Source organism: Acanthopagrus latus, chromosome 4, assembly GCF_904848185.1.
Source record: "Acanthopagrus latus isolate v.2019 chromosome 4, fAcaLat1.1, whole genome shotgun sequence".
NCBI lineage: Eukaryota > Metazoa > Chordata > Actinopteri > Spariformes > Sparidae > Acanthopagrus > Acanthopagrus latus.
Window position 1 is genome coordinate 19,330,526 of NC_051042.1, and position 17,621 is coordinate 19,348,146.

The following is a 17,621-nucleotide window of genomic DNA, read 5'->3' on the forward strand; positions in this document are numbered from 1 at the left end:
TGTCACTTTGGCTCCGATGCAGCAGCAATCTGCAGAGTAACGCACTACTAAAGTTATCAATTAAACGCAGTGGAGTAAAGAGCAAAATGTCGAAGAATAACTCAACAGAACTCATTCCATCGCCGGTTCTGGACTGTAGGTCGGACAAAACCGTGTAAAAATGCTCATCAGGATTTGCTAGATCAATCTTCATATTGCCAAATCTCACATTTTTAGTGATAAAAAGATTGTTTTGTTTTTCCAAAGAAAAATTAAATGTCAGATGAAGTGATGATTAAAAAATATTGTTGTTTTTCTCTGTGTAGGACAAGAAGGCAATAACACCAGACAAAGTAATCGAGCTGTCGGAATCTAAAGGACCCAAATGATTTTTAGTAGGTGAAGAAAGAGAAAAATGGTATTGAGTTAAATGTGACGTATGTGTGATAATTTATATTGACCAGATACGACTTACTGAGGTCGAGTTGAGCCTGTTTGATGTGTGATTGGTCTTCACTTGGTCGTTAAGATTGTCGGTCTTTATTCAAGTGTACATTGTGTAAAATGTTCAAGCAGTCCGACAAAAATTATGTGTAAAACAAAACCGCAACAACAGAGAGCTAAAGAGAGGTTGTGATCAGCAGAGGTGAAGAGGAAAGACTGCAGCAAAAAAAGGGTAAAAGAAAACATCACAGCCACACTTTTACTTTAAAAATGATTTTATTTATTAATACAGTGGTATACTTAAAATTGTGTTGCAGAAGAGAAAAAAAAAGTCAGCCACACGTGAAGAGCTAATATCCAATTAAAGCCGTGTTATATCTAAAAATAAAATGGTACTGGTGTGCCATACATCATATATTGTCTATTAGTACAAAAATACATTTAAGGGCACACGATACAGCATCCAGTATCACAAATCAGTGAGGGGGACACTTTGAGAGCACACCCTTTGAAAACAAACATGTTTTAAATGTATTTTAGCCCACGCACATTCCCGATCCTTAAAGAGCCGTAAAAAGACCTTCTTCTTCTCTTTTTTTTTTTGCTTTTTAAATTTCTGACCGTTAACATGGTTTGAATATATCGGTAGAAAAGGTGTGATGTATTATTGTTAGGTTACAAGTTCCAAGGCTCAAGGGTATATCCAGAATACAAAGATAACCACGTTCACTGTCTTCCACTTTTTTAAAACATGTTTTCTCTAAGTTTTATACAAAAAAGAAAGACATACAAAAAGTTCATTTACAAACAAAAGAAAAACAAGGCAATATACTAGCTTTATTTACAGCCACTTCTTTTCTGTTGTTGTCGTTTCTTTTTTCTTTAAGTAATGCATAGCAGATAAAAGAAGAGCATACCTTTGTTATCCTTTATCGACTGTTGTTGTGTGCTAAACCCAAGTTCATTTATACAGAGGGTTCACAACGAAATGGCAAAAAAAGACATTATACCATAATTTATCATAACTTATTCTTTTTTTTCTCTTAATGAAAAGTGAATAATCTGCAGATAAGGCATCACTGCTTATTTGTGTGTGAGTGCAAGTGTGCACAGAAAGGAAGAAGATAGAAGAAAAAGAGAAAAAGAGAAGAAGAAGAAGAAGAAAAAGAAGAAGAAGAAGAAGAAGAAGAAGAAGAAGAAGAGAAACAGATGTGAGGAAGAAACTGAGGAGGCTACTGGACCTGAGTAAAGAACATGCATAGATCTCCCTCAGGCTGGAAGGAGAGACGTGGTACTCGGTAAGAAAATTAAGCTACAAGATATCGCTGTAGGAAGAGGAGGAAGAACGTCTCTTGTGAACGTGTGAAAAAGTGTGCTGCTTGGGTTCATATCCAACTTGTGTTTTGCCTTCAACAGATACTTGCATCACCTTTTTTACTTCACGCCTTAAACCTTCATTTAAAATCCCTCAATATAGAAAAATAAACACGTGGAGCCACCTGAACTGAGAAAGAAAAAAGAAAAAAAAAAAAAGACCGGTAAGTTGAATTCATGAGTAAATTTTTTTTAGTAAATCTCTATACTACTATATATACTGTATGCATATATAGCATAAATATACCGACACATTGTTTGAAGCATGTACGCTGCCTCAAGAACCATCCATCCTTTTTAAATTCATGTAAAAATGACATTAAACATTGCCGTATATATATAGTGTCAATCCTCAGTGGCATGGGGCATGCATTACTGGTTTCACATCAAAACTTCAACTCGGGGAGAAAAGTTTAAAGAACAGCTTGTAACGATCATCAGTGTCTTGCCTTCATCCATGGGTGCAGTAAACAGCACTGACTGGGTCTTCTTCATACTCCATCATGTAGTGTGTGTGTGTGTGTGTGTGTGTGTGTGTGTGTGTTCGGAGTGCATCTGCGTGAGTGTATGTGTCGATGTGTATCCATCTTCTTCATTTCATCCCACACGGTTTCACATTCAGTAACATCACACCCGCCGCTCCGTCCGTCCTTAAAAGTGGTCGATGAGCACAGAAACACAGTTGGCTCCCACCAGGTAGTTGGGGTCTCCGGGGAGAGACTTGTTCTGCCAGCTTTTTGGGTCACCTGCAGACAGACGGATTGGGAGGAGAGGTGGTGAGTGATGACAGCGGCTTTTAATGTGATAACTGAAGCTTTCACAAGTGCTTGGAAACTCTTCTGTCTGACAAATTCAGCAACGACTCGTCAGATTTAGATGTGAGGTACTTCCGTCCGCTCTCCCTCTGTGTGGAGGAGCAGCACGTAGCAACAACAGTCAAGCAGAGCATTGTGCTGCTAAATGGCACAGACAGCATGACGTATTCTGGCCACCTCCTAAAAATATACATCTCGTTAACTTTTTTTTTTTTGGACAGTCCTTGTTTTATGTGGCTAAAATACTATCTTTCTGTCGGTTCCGTTTAGTAGCACGATGCTCTGCTTCCCTATCGGTGCAACACGCTGCCTCCCCACACAGGGGGAAAGCTGACGGTCAAGGTCTGTAAGTACCTCACGCAACCCAACATCAAAAGGCCCGAACTGTCCCTTTAAAAGCAGCCCTGGCTACCAAAGAAAACTGTAAATGTTCTTGTGGCCTATAACCAAACACAGTAACAACTGAGACTAGTAAAAGCAGGTTCATGTTTTTATTGAACGTCCCCGGCCTCTTGTTGACTGCACATTAAACCTCAGTCGCTCTGGGGTCTGTGTGTAATTGCAATTATAAACATCCAGGTCTGTGCCAAGAGGAAAGTTCCAGTAATCAATCAGAGTAAGCGGCCCAGCAGAAGTCCATCGATGCAACACGAGCTAACGGTACATGTGACGATACAAATCCAGCCTCCTCATTGACATCGATGGTCATGCTTTAAAGCGTCGATTTTGTATTGAAACCGGGGTGTTATGCAACAGATAAATGTGACAACAAGAGGATCATCTGTTGTTTTAGGGGCTTCATTTTATGAAAGAGACTTTGCCTTAATTTAGGAGAAAATCATGTTTAAGTAGTTATTTATCAATAGTGTTTTACTTGTTGCACTTTTATATTTTGTTTCATCGCTGTGTTTTATATTTTCTGCTTATTGCTGTTGAATTTACCCAATTTTATTGCATTTTATTTGTTATATTTCTCTATTATTCACTATCGCACCTAAAATGCAATGTTGAAGCACCCTGTTTTGAAAGGTGCATTGAATTATATTATTATTATATACATCCCAAGCTGTGTTGAATTTGTATTTGTATGAGTTTCATGAACTTACAAACTGCGTGTTTGGCTTCTTATCATTAAGTTCACTGAATAATAATGTTTGTCCCCTGGCTTCAGTCTCCTCTTTCATTACCGTGATCTCGTCTTACAAAAACTTTGATTTTCTTTTTCTGTTCTAGTCTACTCATGACTAAACCCTAATCTGTAATCGCGAGGCAGGTATGACTTTAAGTTGATTTATGATCTATAGATCACAGAGTTGGAAGTCCAAATTCCTATTTGTATACTTGCATACTAACGTCACACAACAGTGGTGATGCCATGGGGAAGGGCTAGCATGTATTTTGACTATAGTATTTGTGAGACACTAGTGAATTAGAAGTATGAAAGTGCTGCAAATGTATAATAGTGTCTGTAACCTCATGTACCATTTATCGTCCTCTATTTTGTTAACAATGTGAGGAGGCTGCACTGCTGAAGGTGAGCACACTTCCCAAAGCAACTTTAAGTTGTTACAGTTGATCAGGTTTTTGTTCACTTTTATCTTGTAGCAAGAACATTTCGAGGTCAGAAACTCAATTTGATCTCGATTGTTGAATGATTCACAACCAGATTTGTATCACTTCAACGTTGTTGGTACATACAAATTAACAATGTTAAACTTATTTCTGTTTTGCCTGCATCCAGTGCCCCCTACTTTCTAGCAAGCAAAAATCTGATACAATAGCCCTAGAATCCTCCAGATGACACGTTTTGGCAAGTACAGATTGTGGTTCTCCATTTTGTAAGCTTGCATTAACTGACACAAAAGAGTACTTGACTGCAGAAACAACCCAGTTCGGTGCAAGGCCCATCTTTCCAGCAGTGAAATGATGGAAGTCCAAGTATCAATCTTAGAACATTTTAAAAAGGTTTGCAAAATAAAAGAAAGAGGCAACCCTATATTTCACGTTCTAACAAGCAATGCTTTTGTTCGAGCTGGCTGCTAATGCTGGCTCAGGGTAAGCCCAAAACAACTCGACACCTGCCAGAATTCAAATCCTTCCCTTCAGTCATTCCCATTTTCTTTCACACACATAAGGTCGGTGAGGGGTGAGTGTAGCCTTGATGCTAATCAAGAGCCAGAATTTCTTGTAGCCCACATTAAACAGAGAAGAGACGGATGAAAGTAGGCAGTGTGCCAAAACTTTAAAATTACATCTGAGTTAAAAGTCTGTCGCTTTCTGCTCCTTTCACCTTATAGAGCCAGGTGACAATCTACTTTCAGTCAAACATTCAGTTGTCAAAGTGGTAATGGACAATCAAAGCTGACTTTCATTTTCAGATTCTTGAATATTTCGGATGAAATTCAGGAGGAAATCTTACCTTTTAATTTAGAGTTTTGTATAACCAATAAGAATATTAAAATGAACCCCAGGACATGATGTTAAAGGTAACCTGGGTAGATTTGTAATGAAACATGGATTTTTACAAACAGTGTTTCTCAGCATAAACACATGTGTATCCTAAGGCTGCAACTAGCGATTTTTTCAGTATTGATTAATCAGTCAATTAACTTCAATATTAATACAATTGTCAATGGAAAGACAGTAGGGACAATTCCTGCTATAATTTCTCAGAATTCAGTGAGCTGGCTCAGTTTAATTGATATAAATAGAGAGAAAAACAGCAAATGTTGCATTTGAGCAATTGATATTAATGAGATTATTGAACATTTTTGCTTGAAAATAAATGGCTGTTGATTTATTTTGCGTCACTCTACTAATTGATTGATCAACTCATAGCTTCAGCTCCAGTGAATCCTAAAAGGCAACAAAAAAAAAATGCTTCTCCTATTTGGCTATTTCTTTGAACACAAGATCAATTTGCTATACATATATTGTGACCTTCATCAGCACAGAGTTTGCTCAGAGAGTTTGCTTTATCTGAGGAAGACGGCCAAAGAAATGTCTGCAAGATCCTAACAAATTTTAATAAATGGGTCTCGTGTTGAGACCTCTCTGTCAAACTGATGAACCTTCAAGCTTAAAGATTTTTTTTTAACCCAAAACATGACAGTGTTGATAAAATCTGCGTTGTTTATATCTGTTTACACTGCATCCGTTAGCAGTTGTCTTCGCTGCTTTTTGCTGTTTCATTGCCAAGTTTTTTGGGACTTCACGACTCGCAGATGGTCAGATCAAAACACCCTGAAACTGTTGGCAGCAATGCATGTCTCGTTACTTGCAAGCTTGTGTATGAACAGGAACATGTCAAAACATTACTCTATAGCTACATTGTGGTAACAAAAACAAACTCTACAGTGTAACTTTAAACAATTAATAGCAATGGTGGTCAAGCACGAAAGAATGCCTGAAAGATTTCATTAATATCTAACATTTCAGGAGATTTTCAAATCAGATTCTGTTCGACATTAATAGAAGTCAGTTCAGTGGTAAAGTACATCACAGTGGATCTAATTTTAACCTGCAAGTTAACACATCTACAGAATAACACAACATACACAGCAGAGAGGCAGTAAGATGCAGAGAGCTGTACAGGAGGAAAAGAGGAGAAGCAGGGAAGCAACGTGAGAGGAAAACCACAGAGGGGGCAGGAGGAGGCCAGAGAGTGGCCTTGCTGTACAATAAGAGGATTACGACGCAGCCTGATAATCCTCCAACAATTCAGCAGGACAACGGAGTGAGCTCACATCTCATTCAGCCCTGCGAGTCTCATCCTTAAAATGAGGCTAATTAGCAGCTAATCCTGACCACTGCCCGAATTACCACTGTTTTTGAAGAATGGCTGTGAGAAGGACAGCATTAACAAAACTTAAATTTTTTAGCAGGAGTTCAATTTATATTATTTCTCAAATTAGAGCTTGTTTGCTACACAATCGATTCAAGTATTGACCTATTTAAAGAAGCTTTTCTTGGTTTTGATTCCCATTAACATAATTCGTGCAACATTCTCTCTTTATCTCACTTCTGTCTGGATTAATTTCAATGATACATTTAAATACGGATTTCACAAACATCATTCTTTCATGGGAACTTCTTCTGTCAAGTGCTGCACTATCAGACCAAAATTAAAGGATAAAGTGTTTGAATCTCCTGCAGCCACTAAGAGCTGTGAATGCTTTATTTATTTGCTTCTTATCCTTCTATGTCTTTCCCACATCCAATTTCATACACCAGTGTTCCTTTAGTAAACAAACTGAGGCCAGTCTGTTTCCACGCTGAAGAGGGTGGGAGCTAAATTTAGAGAGCTATCTTTGAACATGGTAACAAGATTTCTTTGTGTAACTTTTCTTTTTTTTTGCAGGGTAATGACAAGCATTATTGGTTATGACAGTGTTCCCATTTCTGGGACATCATAAAGGCTGTTCTCCAGGTTAGGATTTGGGTGGCTATGTGAGAAAAATAATCACTCTAAGCAGAGCAGCATGCACTAAAATGTTTATCCTGAAGAAATTAAATTGTTGTGGAGCCATGTGTCTGAAGAATGAATGTTAAATGAAATCAGAGAAACTTGTTAAGGTGACTGAAAACCAAGAGAGGAAAAAATGCAATTTCAGCATGTGAAAAACAAAGGTGAAACTCTGATATCAGCATTAAATAAAGAAAACCAGTGATACAGTGAATAAGAGATTGAGTGAGTGGTTTAGCTAGTATAAATGATGAAAATGAATCAACCAAAGCCATAATTATAGAAAAAAAGTCAGATTTTACCTCTAGATTCATTCTCAGACATGTTGAGAGTGACCAAATTATCTTATTCCAATATGTTTTTTAATGAGGAGAACCAAAACTAGGAGTAAAATCTGATTCAACAGTGACCCACAACCCTCAAAATTGTCACACAGCCAGCCCAAACGACCCCGGAAGAACAGAGAGCACAGCATACCCGACGAGGAGTCGGAGGATTTTAGAGCAAAAGACCAACCATCAGGGGTCATTGACGCACAGTGAGGTAAGCGCAGCTCCACAGGCTTTAAAAACTTGAGGCCATGAGGTCCACACATCACCAGAGGGCTGAGCAGAGTCTCTCCTGTAAACACAAACAGAAGGTGGTTATAAACTTACTTCAAGACGATTAAAAGTAAATGCACAGAAAAGTAGGTCTCAAATACACTTTATTTCTCTACAGTGCACTCTGGGAATACCATGGAACTGTGCCACAACCGGGTTGTGATTCCTTGTGGACATATACGTGCTCAGTTTCACGTGCCCAGACGTGACAGCTCTGGAGCAAGGTCGGGCTGCACCTATTGTCGTTCTGGTATGGGAATTTTAATAGCTCTGACTTGCTTGCACAAATCACAGTCATCTTGGGCACGCGACACCAAGGATGCAGCGACGGTGCCCATTCTGGCAAAATAGTGTTGGGGGAAACTTGTTTTCAGGTGAGCCCTGCCATCACAATGGCTCAATCAATCAAAAAAGGTAACAGCTGCTTGTTTAGGTTTTGCACCAATGACAGGCATGTACAGTCTACATCCGGTGAGTCCACACTAGAAATGTTTGACACAAAGGTTGGATTATTTTATCATTGTTTTGTATGGTGGTTGGTCAGAAGGCGAGGGGCTCAATCTGTGTACAGCTGTGACTATAATACAGCCTGTAGATGTCAGCTGGATTACACTCATACAGAGTTACAGTTAATAAAAAATCTGTCACTAAAAGATCCTGTTTCTCACATCAGGGTGTGGGTGGTGTACCCATCCTACACATCATGTATTGGCTGTTAAGTGATAAAGATGATGTGTGACATAAATATCAAGCTCTTTGGCTGCTTAATACTTCAGCAGCTAGTCTCTATCTGTGTGTGTCTGCTGTCTTGTGCTGAGCAGGTGGTGCACAGGGTCTTTCAGAGCTGGATCATAGAAAACAGCTGCCTGCTGCAGCCAGAAATAATGCTATAATGAGTGGTGAGAGTGAACCAAAACAGTGAAATTGCAGCCAGACAGCTAAAAAAATAAGCCCAAACTCACCGTAAAGCGTTCTTGATACATCGTCAAAAATATCGATTATAGACACTTTAAGCTCATAACTGGCACATAAGCTATTGGTGACTGTCTCTTCAATGGTTGATAGAGTCATCCCAATCCTAATACAGATCCAGCATATCCTCCCAATTAACAATAAGAACTGGCTTTAGAAGCATCCAATAATTCAGATGGGAGGAAAGAAACCCACCCCTCCCCCAACATGTTTGATACATTACCTTTCTCCTTGTCGAGTGGTGGCAGGATGCTGTTGTCTCTGCAGACCTTGAAGTAGATCTCCTGCTCCACACCTTCAGGGATGGCACCCTGTGGGATAATTATGCTGACACCTGTCTCAATAGAGCTCAGGACGCCTCCGTTGGAGTTGAAGATGCCTCGAGCTGTCGCAACCACTGTGTGGCCCTCGTCTTCATCCTCGTCATCATCCAGGGCACTGGGACTAAGAGACAGATACCTTTACTGTCACACACTCATGTACAACAGAATGTGTTAGCTTTAATCTCGGGTCAGACTGAGTTTGTTACCTCACGGGGATGGCCTTGGGAACAGCGTTGATGTTGTTGTGCTGGTGTTTGGAACGGTGGTCCATAGTGCGTGTGAAAGTGTCCAGACCGCTGTCATGGTCCGTGTTCTGGGGCTGTGGGGGAATCTGAGGCTTTACTGGACTGGAGCTCCGACCCTGTCCCAAACACAAGAGGGTAAAATGATGTATACGTTACAGCCACTGAAAATTGTATGTGTGGATAATCTTTCAGTAACACATGTTTTTTTTTAGTGCAGTGCTAACTAAATGAGTTGGTAAGTAACTAGTAAGTAACTGTAGGTAAAGACAGCAACAATGAGAAAAAGATCTTGAAGCTACAAGTTATTGATATAATTTATATATTCATTGACAAAATCACAGTTGCAAAAGAGTTTTACATGTAACCAATGGTAAAAAGCTGTAAATATACAGCGGGGACAGTACGAGATAGAACAAACACAAAAGTACAGACAAACAAACACATACTGAAAATGACTGAACCTGAACACATTATTTCAGAAATGTTCTCCTGTTTTTGCAGCTACAAAATCTAGCAAATTAAATATAAATGTTAGTATACAGTATACAGTGTATTTGACCCTCCTTAGAATGCTGCACACTAACATCATCTTACCTTCGGAGCGATCTCTGGCTTGTCATTGGGCAGAAGGTTGTGGTTGAATTTCGGACTGTCAAACATGCGAGCAAAAGGCTTGGCAGACGTGGTGTAGGGCTTAGGCGTGTAGCGGTTGTAGCTGGATACTGGTGGAGCCCCGGTATTTGTGAGTGTTTTCGGAGGTTGTTCACTTGTGCCATTAACTGGAGACTTCTCAGGGAAACTCTTGTGAGGCAGGAAGTTGGTCTGGACAGTGTCCTCTCGGGCAGGAGCCTTGGCTGTGAGAGAGAGAGTATCACTGAGTTCTTGCCACCTTGTATAAAGTCTGTTATTACACAAAATACAGTGTGATACAGAACACAGATGCATCTTGGCGTGACTACAGTCTTGTATAAAATAAATTCCAGACAACTTTTTCTTTAACTTTGACAGAATAAAGTACCTTCAGGTGCAGGTTTGGGCAGTGTGGCTGGTGGTAGTGCAGGCGTCACCTGGGGAACTGGTTCATATTTTTTCTCCACTGGACTTGGTTTTTCCACTGACTCTGTCCTGTATCAACAAAGTAGAAAACCAACAGTTTGAGATCCACAGTAAAAATGAGCAAAACATAAACACAAGGATGTTTAAGACAGCTGGAAAAGACACATTAATGTCCTAAATCTACAATTGCTTATGAGTGTAGATGGGCCGGAGAATCACCTGGGGAAGTTGTGGCTTGCTTGTGTTTGTGGCTGGGGTTTGTTGGGACCGGCCTGGAGCTTGTCAAAGTAAGACAGCTGTTTCCTGTAGTAGTCCTCGTCTTCATCAGGGTCGTAATGGTTTGAGCGCACTATGTCATCTGCTACACTGGAGTGAGGCTTCTGTGGCTCTGGAGCTCTGTGTTGGTGAGATGTGAGCAGGATAGGAAAAGTTCACAATGAGAAATAGCCAAAATCATGTGAAAATAAATAGGTGACTTATTACGCGATTCCATGCAAATATGGCTCAGACAAATCAGAGTGAGTGGAACTACAACAGCAGCATAGACTTACCTAAAGGTCTTCTCTTGATCCAGGTTGCTCAGAGAATTTGCCTTCGGGATTACTCCTCCTGCTTTCAGAGGTAAATCAGCTGCCTGTGGTAGAAAAAACAATAAAGCTTGTCGGCAGGATAAAGAAAAATGTACAAATGCTAAATTGCAATGGGTTGATTTCTCAAGAAAACTGAAAAGAGAATGTTTCAGAAAACTGAATAAGCTTCACCTAACATGTTTTCAAAGCCAAACAGTTTACCTTGTTCCCAATTGAATCCCCTGCATCTCTGGCTCTGTCCACCGACACAGAGCGTTTGTTCTCGAACATCTTGACCCTTGTCAGGACCGACTGCGGCCGCATGGCGGGGTCATCCTGCTGCTCTTCTCTGGCAGGGACAGGCTTTGGAGCATCCACAGGGGATGACGAGGGGGCCTCTGCTTTGGGGGGTGGTGTTGGGCTGGTTTCAGAGTTCACAGGAATGGGGTCATACTGCTGAGGTTTGTAGCTCTTTTGTTGCGGTGTTGGTCCCTGGTTATAGGCAGGCCGCTGGGCAGCGGGCTCTGGTGAGCGGGCAGCTGAGGGGAATGTGCTCAGGTGAGAATCCTGGTCGTAGTGCAGGTCAGACATTGGAGCAGGAGGTGGAGGGTCATCATAACGGACGGGCCCTGGACCCGTCGGTTTTCCATAGCGAGGCCGCCCATCGAATCCCTGCTGAGGTGGGGGCTCGTCGTAGCGGAGAGGAGGTGTGTACTGGGAATCAGGGCCATCACTGTATGGCAAACGGGGATCGTAGCCCTGTGAGTTGGCAGTAGAGTGGGGCTGACTGTACGGGTTCCACTGTTGCTGGTCGTAGTGAGGCACACTGTTCTCGTAGGGCAGGTTGGAGTCATAGTTGCGGTACTTTGGTTCTGGGTAACCACCTCCGCTGCTGCTGACATCATATCGACTGGGTGGGTGGTCATAATCTCTGTATGGCTGGTCAGGGTGATATCCCTGCTGAGGGCTGTAAGTCACAGGCTTCATGCTGTGACCAATTCTCCCTGTGTTGTCTGTGCTGTATGGATCCTTCTGAAACATCTAATGAACAAAAACAAAACAAAGACAAATGTTAGCAGCTGCACACGATCCAAGAACATACTGCACAAACGTAAAATATGTGATATACAAAATTAAAAAAGATCAGTTAAAGCACGAGAAAAGGAGAATATTAAAACAAGTCCAGGAAATTAATTGCAGAAGAGGAAACGAGAAGGGAAAGACCTGCAATAGAGAAACTGAGAGGGAGGGGTTACTGGTCAGATAATATATTAGATTAAATATAAATCGCAGCACAGCCAAACACATCAGCTTAAAAACATCACAATTTAACACTGCAACCCCAAATTAAACACTAAAATTAAATAAACAAAGAATAACAAAGTTGATGAACAAAAAATATGCAACAAAACAATGGGAAGCATTTTCTTGTCCAGAATGACAAAATATGTAAATGTTAAATAGAAATATGGTGTTAACTACTCATAGAACGTCCGTCTAACCATTTTAATTTTTTCCCCACACACGTGTGCATTCACAAGGGAAAATGTCCCCCACTGTCTTGGTGCAATCATAAAGGCAACTTAAACATCCACAATAATATTTAACATTACAAGCACATACCCATTGTACAAAAAAAAAAATATTTAAAATTTTGATTTCTGACAAGTAACCATTAATTATCCATCCAAATCTGACGAACACTTCTTTTACTTTACATTACAAAATGGCTGGAAAAATTAATGGCTACTTTTACAAGATCCATTTAATCCTCACTGATAAATACAGCACAAACAGATCTACTTCTAGTGGTTAACAGAGAATGAGGCAAACATGTTACAGCCATGCAAAGAAGATAAGCAACAGTGAGAGCTGCAGGATGTCCACTGCTCCACTACACATAGGCATATCAGCGCAGCCATCAACTCCAAGCCCACTGTTGTTTACCAGCGTTTGCTCGCACTCTGGCACGTGCACACACATACACACTCGCCCGCACAGACACACACACATCTCTGTCTCTTCTGGGCAGCACTGTGGTCAGCAGACATGCAGGGTGGGAGGAGAGAGAGAGAAGCGTGGCAGCAGAAGGTAGGTAGGTAGACAGGCAGCAGCAGCAGCACAGGAGGTCAGCCAGGCCAGACTGAGCTGAACTGGGCCCGGGTCACGGAGCGTCCGGTGACTGTCAGATGGATACCTTTGGTTCTGAAATGGCTGGTCCAGACTGTAGAGGTTCTGGTGTCACGCTCTGAGGGGTTAGCTCAGGTGTGGGCCTCCTGAGCGAGCCAGCCTCTGGGATGGGGCTTGGCTGGCTGTGAGGAGCTGCAGGAGCCTCGTCAGGGCTCAGACCCCCTACAGTTTTTACAGTAACGTCGACAGCAGGGGGCACTGTCTCAGCCAGGGGCTCAGGCTGCTGGGGGATGCTAGGGACGGCAGCGGCTTCTGCTTTCTGTGAAGTGGTTCAGAAATGTTTAATAACACGCGCTGACACACCAGGGTGAAGTTGTAACAAGTGCTACTACCTTTACAGCCGCCCTACAACGACCTGCTCCTTACTTGTGCTTACAACTAACACGGATTCAAACAGCCAATCCCCCGCCTTCACATTTAACACTAGCTCGAGATCAATCAATAGCATGTGAGAGTGAGGAATTAGCAGCAGGACAAGTTTTCATCGTTAGAGTATACTAATTTGATTTTAATGCTGCGGTTACAATACAGTAGTTTTCTTTGTTTTTTCCTCTTATGTTCATTAACACATCATGAGACGACAAACGTTTAGATTTGGGTATCACAGCAGCCAATCGGTTTTTGATTAATACATTTCACAGGTACACTGGATTAACACTGGCATTTCCAACATGCACATAATACTTTCTTGTGTTGTAGCGTCACAGTCCCAATCACAGGTAGAACAAAGGTAGGAAGTGCACATAGGTGAGTACTGGTACAGACACTTAGACAAACATAAGTTTCTTTTCCCAGTGACATCAGCAACAGTCACACCAATAAGACATCTTGTGGTAATACAGAGTACAAGAGTAACAGTAAAACGTTAAGTTCAAGTTCTTCTCCTTTTCAAAAATAAAAAAACACGCTCACAAACATCAATCAACAAACACATTAAGGCAAATAGATAAAATAAATGATATAATAAATATAGATATATTTATGTTATATATAATATTTATATATTGCGATAAATACCTGACCACAAAAGGTTTCACTTTCCCACTGATATTGTTTGGTAACAGTAGATAGACAGAATAACTGTAAAGATAAAAAAGTGCCTTCAATAGCGCCTCCAGAAAACCCTTCTAACGCACACCACGTCCTCCAGACAACAGGGAAGACGTGCAGCTCTCAGAAACGCTACCTGCTGCGGCGCTGGTGCCTTGAATCCCGCCGGGTCGATGCGGTTCAGGGGGTCCGGCTGCACTGCGTGCTGGTAGCCAGCGTAGCCGGGGGGCTCCTGGATGACAGGTGGATCCTCACGGACAGGCTCAGATGAGCGGGTGATGGCAAGCTCCGTGGGTGGACCCACATCGTCATTCAGTGTTTCATCCAGCTCCTGGTCGGTGTAGGCTCCACCCTCTGTGTCCGTGTCCTCGTAGTCGGAGGTGTGGCGGCTGTCAGTGCTGTACATGGAATACTCACTGCCTGGTGCCGAAAGGTAGGACAGTCGGTCATCATGGATGTCCAAGTCATCCTCAGCTGCCCCATCAGCCTGAGAAACAAAAAGTTATGCAAGTGAGAGAGTGAGTAAAGATCAAGTACAGTCTAAATGGTTGGCTGAGCGTGTGTGTGTCCGTGTGTGTGTGTCTGTATGTGTGTTACCTTGCCCTCTGAGACCCACACCAGCTGGTTCTGCTGCTGCTGGATTATCTCTTTCAATGCTCCAAACCAACCATCATTCATGTTGTTCAAGTTAATGGTTGCTGAAAACACAAAGAGGGAATGACAGAAGAGAATAAAAACATCTCTTCGGTTAAATAAGTACTAACAACCATTTAATAAACATTTTAAAGTTGCGCTGATGATTTTTTCTTCTCTCAAAGTAATTGTTAACTTGGACCAGGGGCATATACTTTAAATGCACTTTTGAAACTGCTCTTCCTCAATCACAGGAGGCAACAGGGCAGTTTAGGTAAAGCATTGTAGCTTTCTGCAATGCCTCATCCTATGTGTCAGATTCAAAATAAGCATGTATTCTGGCTTCATTTCTTTCAACTAGATTATCAGACTTGATTTTGAGAATAAATACAAATGAAATCTAGTGGATAAGACAGATTCATCTTGATGTGTGACTGACTGGATAGAAGAATTTACACGTGCTGCAAAGGCTGAATGTGGGCCGGGATGAATGATCCCAAGAAACTTTCTGATATCTTGATGACCAACAGATGCTTCTGAAGCACAGCCACCACATCCCTTGACAGGCATGCTGAGAAAGGGGTCTAGGGGTGCTCTTGTGTGACGGTCAGTGCTGAACAAGCTTTTGTAAGGAATGTGACACAACAGGGCCACTCACAACAAGAGCTGTGTCGCCCCAGCATCCGACACTGCAGCACTCAACTGTCAACTGCCTTTAAGATGTGTCTTTGCCCTCTGTAAGATCTCTCCCACTTGTCTGGAGCATCCATCTATCCCCTCCTTCCCACACGACTCACTGGTGAAGAGGTGGTGGTTGTTCTTCCTTAATTTGAGCGCTCGTTCATACAGCTTCCTGGCGCTCTTTCTAGACTCGGGGCAGAGTCGGGTCCTCATGGTCTTGACGCCCTGCTTTGTGTCTGGGTTGAGAAACACCACAATTGGATACCACTGAGCGTAGTTCAGGCGGTCCACTGCATTAGGGGTGATGTCCAGCACTGCATGCTTGTCCTTAATACACAAAAAACAAATCAAAACACTAAAATGTGTCGTAAATGTGTTAAAATTATGGACTAGTAAAGGTAACAGACTGTATGGCCAACACTACAATGATTCTTTTCTGAATATTAGGTGCAAATTCACCATTTAGCAGAGTTTCAAGCACCTAATAAAACTGGAGTGCAGTACACCAGGGGGCAGCAGTGAGCTGTACATGTCATTGTGGCTTGCTGCCATTTTTCCATTACAATCACAAATCTGTCAATAGATGTTCATATCTACACATTTTGCCTGTATATTTGAATGTGTGTGCACATCAAGCTTCTCTTACCCGGTCAATGATCTGTTTAATGGTGTGCAGGCGAATGATACCCGAGCTTTTCTGGTCGGTTCCCGCATCCCTAGGTTCGCTCTCTTTGAAAGACAAATAGACAGTGTTACTGCATCACAAACACAACACAAGAGACACACAACAATAAACTGAGGCTGTGCCCCAATTAGACATCCTTGTAGCGTGCAGTTGTCAACTCCCATAAATAGAGCTGTTTAATAATAATAATAATCTCTGTACAGGAGAGGACAAGTGTACATGTATGAAAACAGCTAGAGAGTAAAAAACGAAATGAGACAGCAGCCAATTCATGCAATAGTCATACGGTATTTTGGGTAGATTTTAGGAAATTAAATTTGCTGTATTCAGAATGTGTGCATTCAACTGCACGGAACAGTAGAAATTATGGTGCAGAAAACGTGTTATTTGAAACGTTGACATGAAAAATGCAGATACAAGAGCATGAGGGTCATTTGGGATTAATGTGAAAACAGTGTCATGTAAGCCTCAGGGATTTAAGCAAGGATGTAGAGGAGTTTATGATTCACGTAAAGATAAGCAATGGTTTCCTGCCTAAATGCACAAGGTTCAATCGAGGGCAGTCAGTCGTCTCACCAGGATGTTCAGTGAGGACATGACTAAAAACATATTGATGGGAGACACTTCATCTCTAACATTCTAATATATCAGGATCTATGATCTATAAAAATCTCTGCTCTAAACTACCCAAAAACTATTTCAAAAGAGCAGATAAATATAGCCATGCAACAAGTCAAGATCCAAGCGTGTGCAGCAACGTTCAAAATTAAATCCTGGGGTCCTGATAAAGTGAAATTTAGGGGCTTTATACTTTGATCAATGCATTGTGAAAAGTTACAAACATACACACAAACAGACATACTGCTTTATGCTTTTGTAGAGTTATGTCATACTAGTTGTTGAGCTGTAGGCCATAAACGACCCATTTGGTCCAAATTTCATACTGATAGACTTTGGGTCTAACCTACATTAATAGTAGTATGGATAATGTGTATGAATGCACAACGTTTAGTGGGATTTATTTTAGGAAACACATCAATAAATGGTTAATTGTTCAGCAGATTGCAGTGATTTTTTTACCTTTCCATCTTTATTGATAAATACTAAATGTTTTCTATTAGCAGGGATGTTGTTAAAGGCATTTTTTTCATGAAATTCTTGTCCACTGCAGAGCATTTTAATGGTCAGTGAATGCCTTGTTGATTTGCTGCCAATTGTTTGGAGCATGATGTATTTTAATGGCATATAAATGTAACAAATAAACTATATTAACTCAACATTTCCCATCTGTTTTGCATTATCTTAAGATTTTCTGATGATTTTATTGAAAAGCAACTTCTCAATTCAAATTAACTGCAGGGATCCATACTCTGTCTTTCTGTATAATGCAACCTGCCATTAAGAGGGGAGTAGCACTAAATTCAACTAGAAAATCATTACTGTACATTAATCCAAATTTTCTCATTATGTCCATATGCAACATGCAACATCACAAAGGCACACAGCTCTTTGGAGACCAAGGAAAATGTTAACCAATG

General features: G+C 41.2%; 1 protein-coding gene across 12 annotated transcripts in view; it reads right to left on the reverse strand.

Moving 5' to 3' along the window:
* Nucleotides 1-680: 680 nt before the first annotated feature.
* The window catches only part of tjp1a (tight junction protein 1a), a 102,262-nt gene continuing 85,321 nt past the window's right edge, over nucleotides 681-17,621 (reverse strand). For 5 of the 12 annotated variants that reach the window (XM_037094481.1, XM_037094484.1, XM_037094482.1 and 2 more), the window contains 14 exons: nucleotides 16,045-16,127; nucleotides 15,515-15,725; nucleotides 14,682-14,782; nucleotides 14,221-14,571; nucleotides 13,042-13,293; nucleotides 11,067-11,885; nucleotides 10,827-10,909; nucleotides 10,495-10,671; nucleotides 10,238-10,344; nucleotides 9,814-10,073; nucleotides 9,181-9,335; nucleotides 8,875-9,095; nucleotides 7,555-7,698; nucleotides 681-2,543 (listed from right to left, as the gene is read on the reverse strand). In XM_037094481.1, the coding sequence (XP_036950376.1) occupies nucleotides 2,449-2,543; nucleotides 7,555-7,698; nucleotides 8,875-9,095; nucleotides 9,181-9,335; nucleotides 9,814-10,073; nucleotides 10,238-10,344; nucleotides 10,495-10,671; nucleotides 10,827-10,909; nucleotides 11,067-11,885; nucleotides 13,042-13,293; nucleotides 14,221-14,571; nucleotides 14,682-14,782; nucleotides 15,515-15,725; nucleotides 16,045-16,127 (3,059 nt within the window). In that variant the 3' untranslated portion in view covers nucleotides 681-2,448. The remainder of the gene's footprint in view (nucleotides 2,544-7,554; nucleotides 7,699-8,874; nucleotides 9,096-9,180; nucleotides 9,336-9,813; nucleotides 10,074-10,237; nucleotides 10,345-10,494; nucleotides 10,672-10,826; nucleotides 10,910-11,066; nucleotides 11,886-13,041; nucleotides 13,294-14,220; nucleotides 14,572-14,681; nucleotides 14,783-15,514; nucleotides 15,726-16,044; nucleotides 16,128-17,621) is intronic. The other 7 variants (XM_037094492.1, XM_037094486.1, XM_037094491.1 and 4 more) reach the window with 4 other exon arrangements.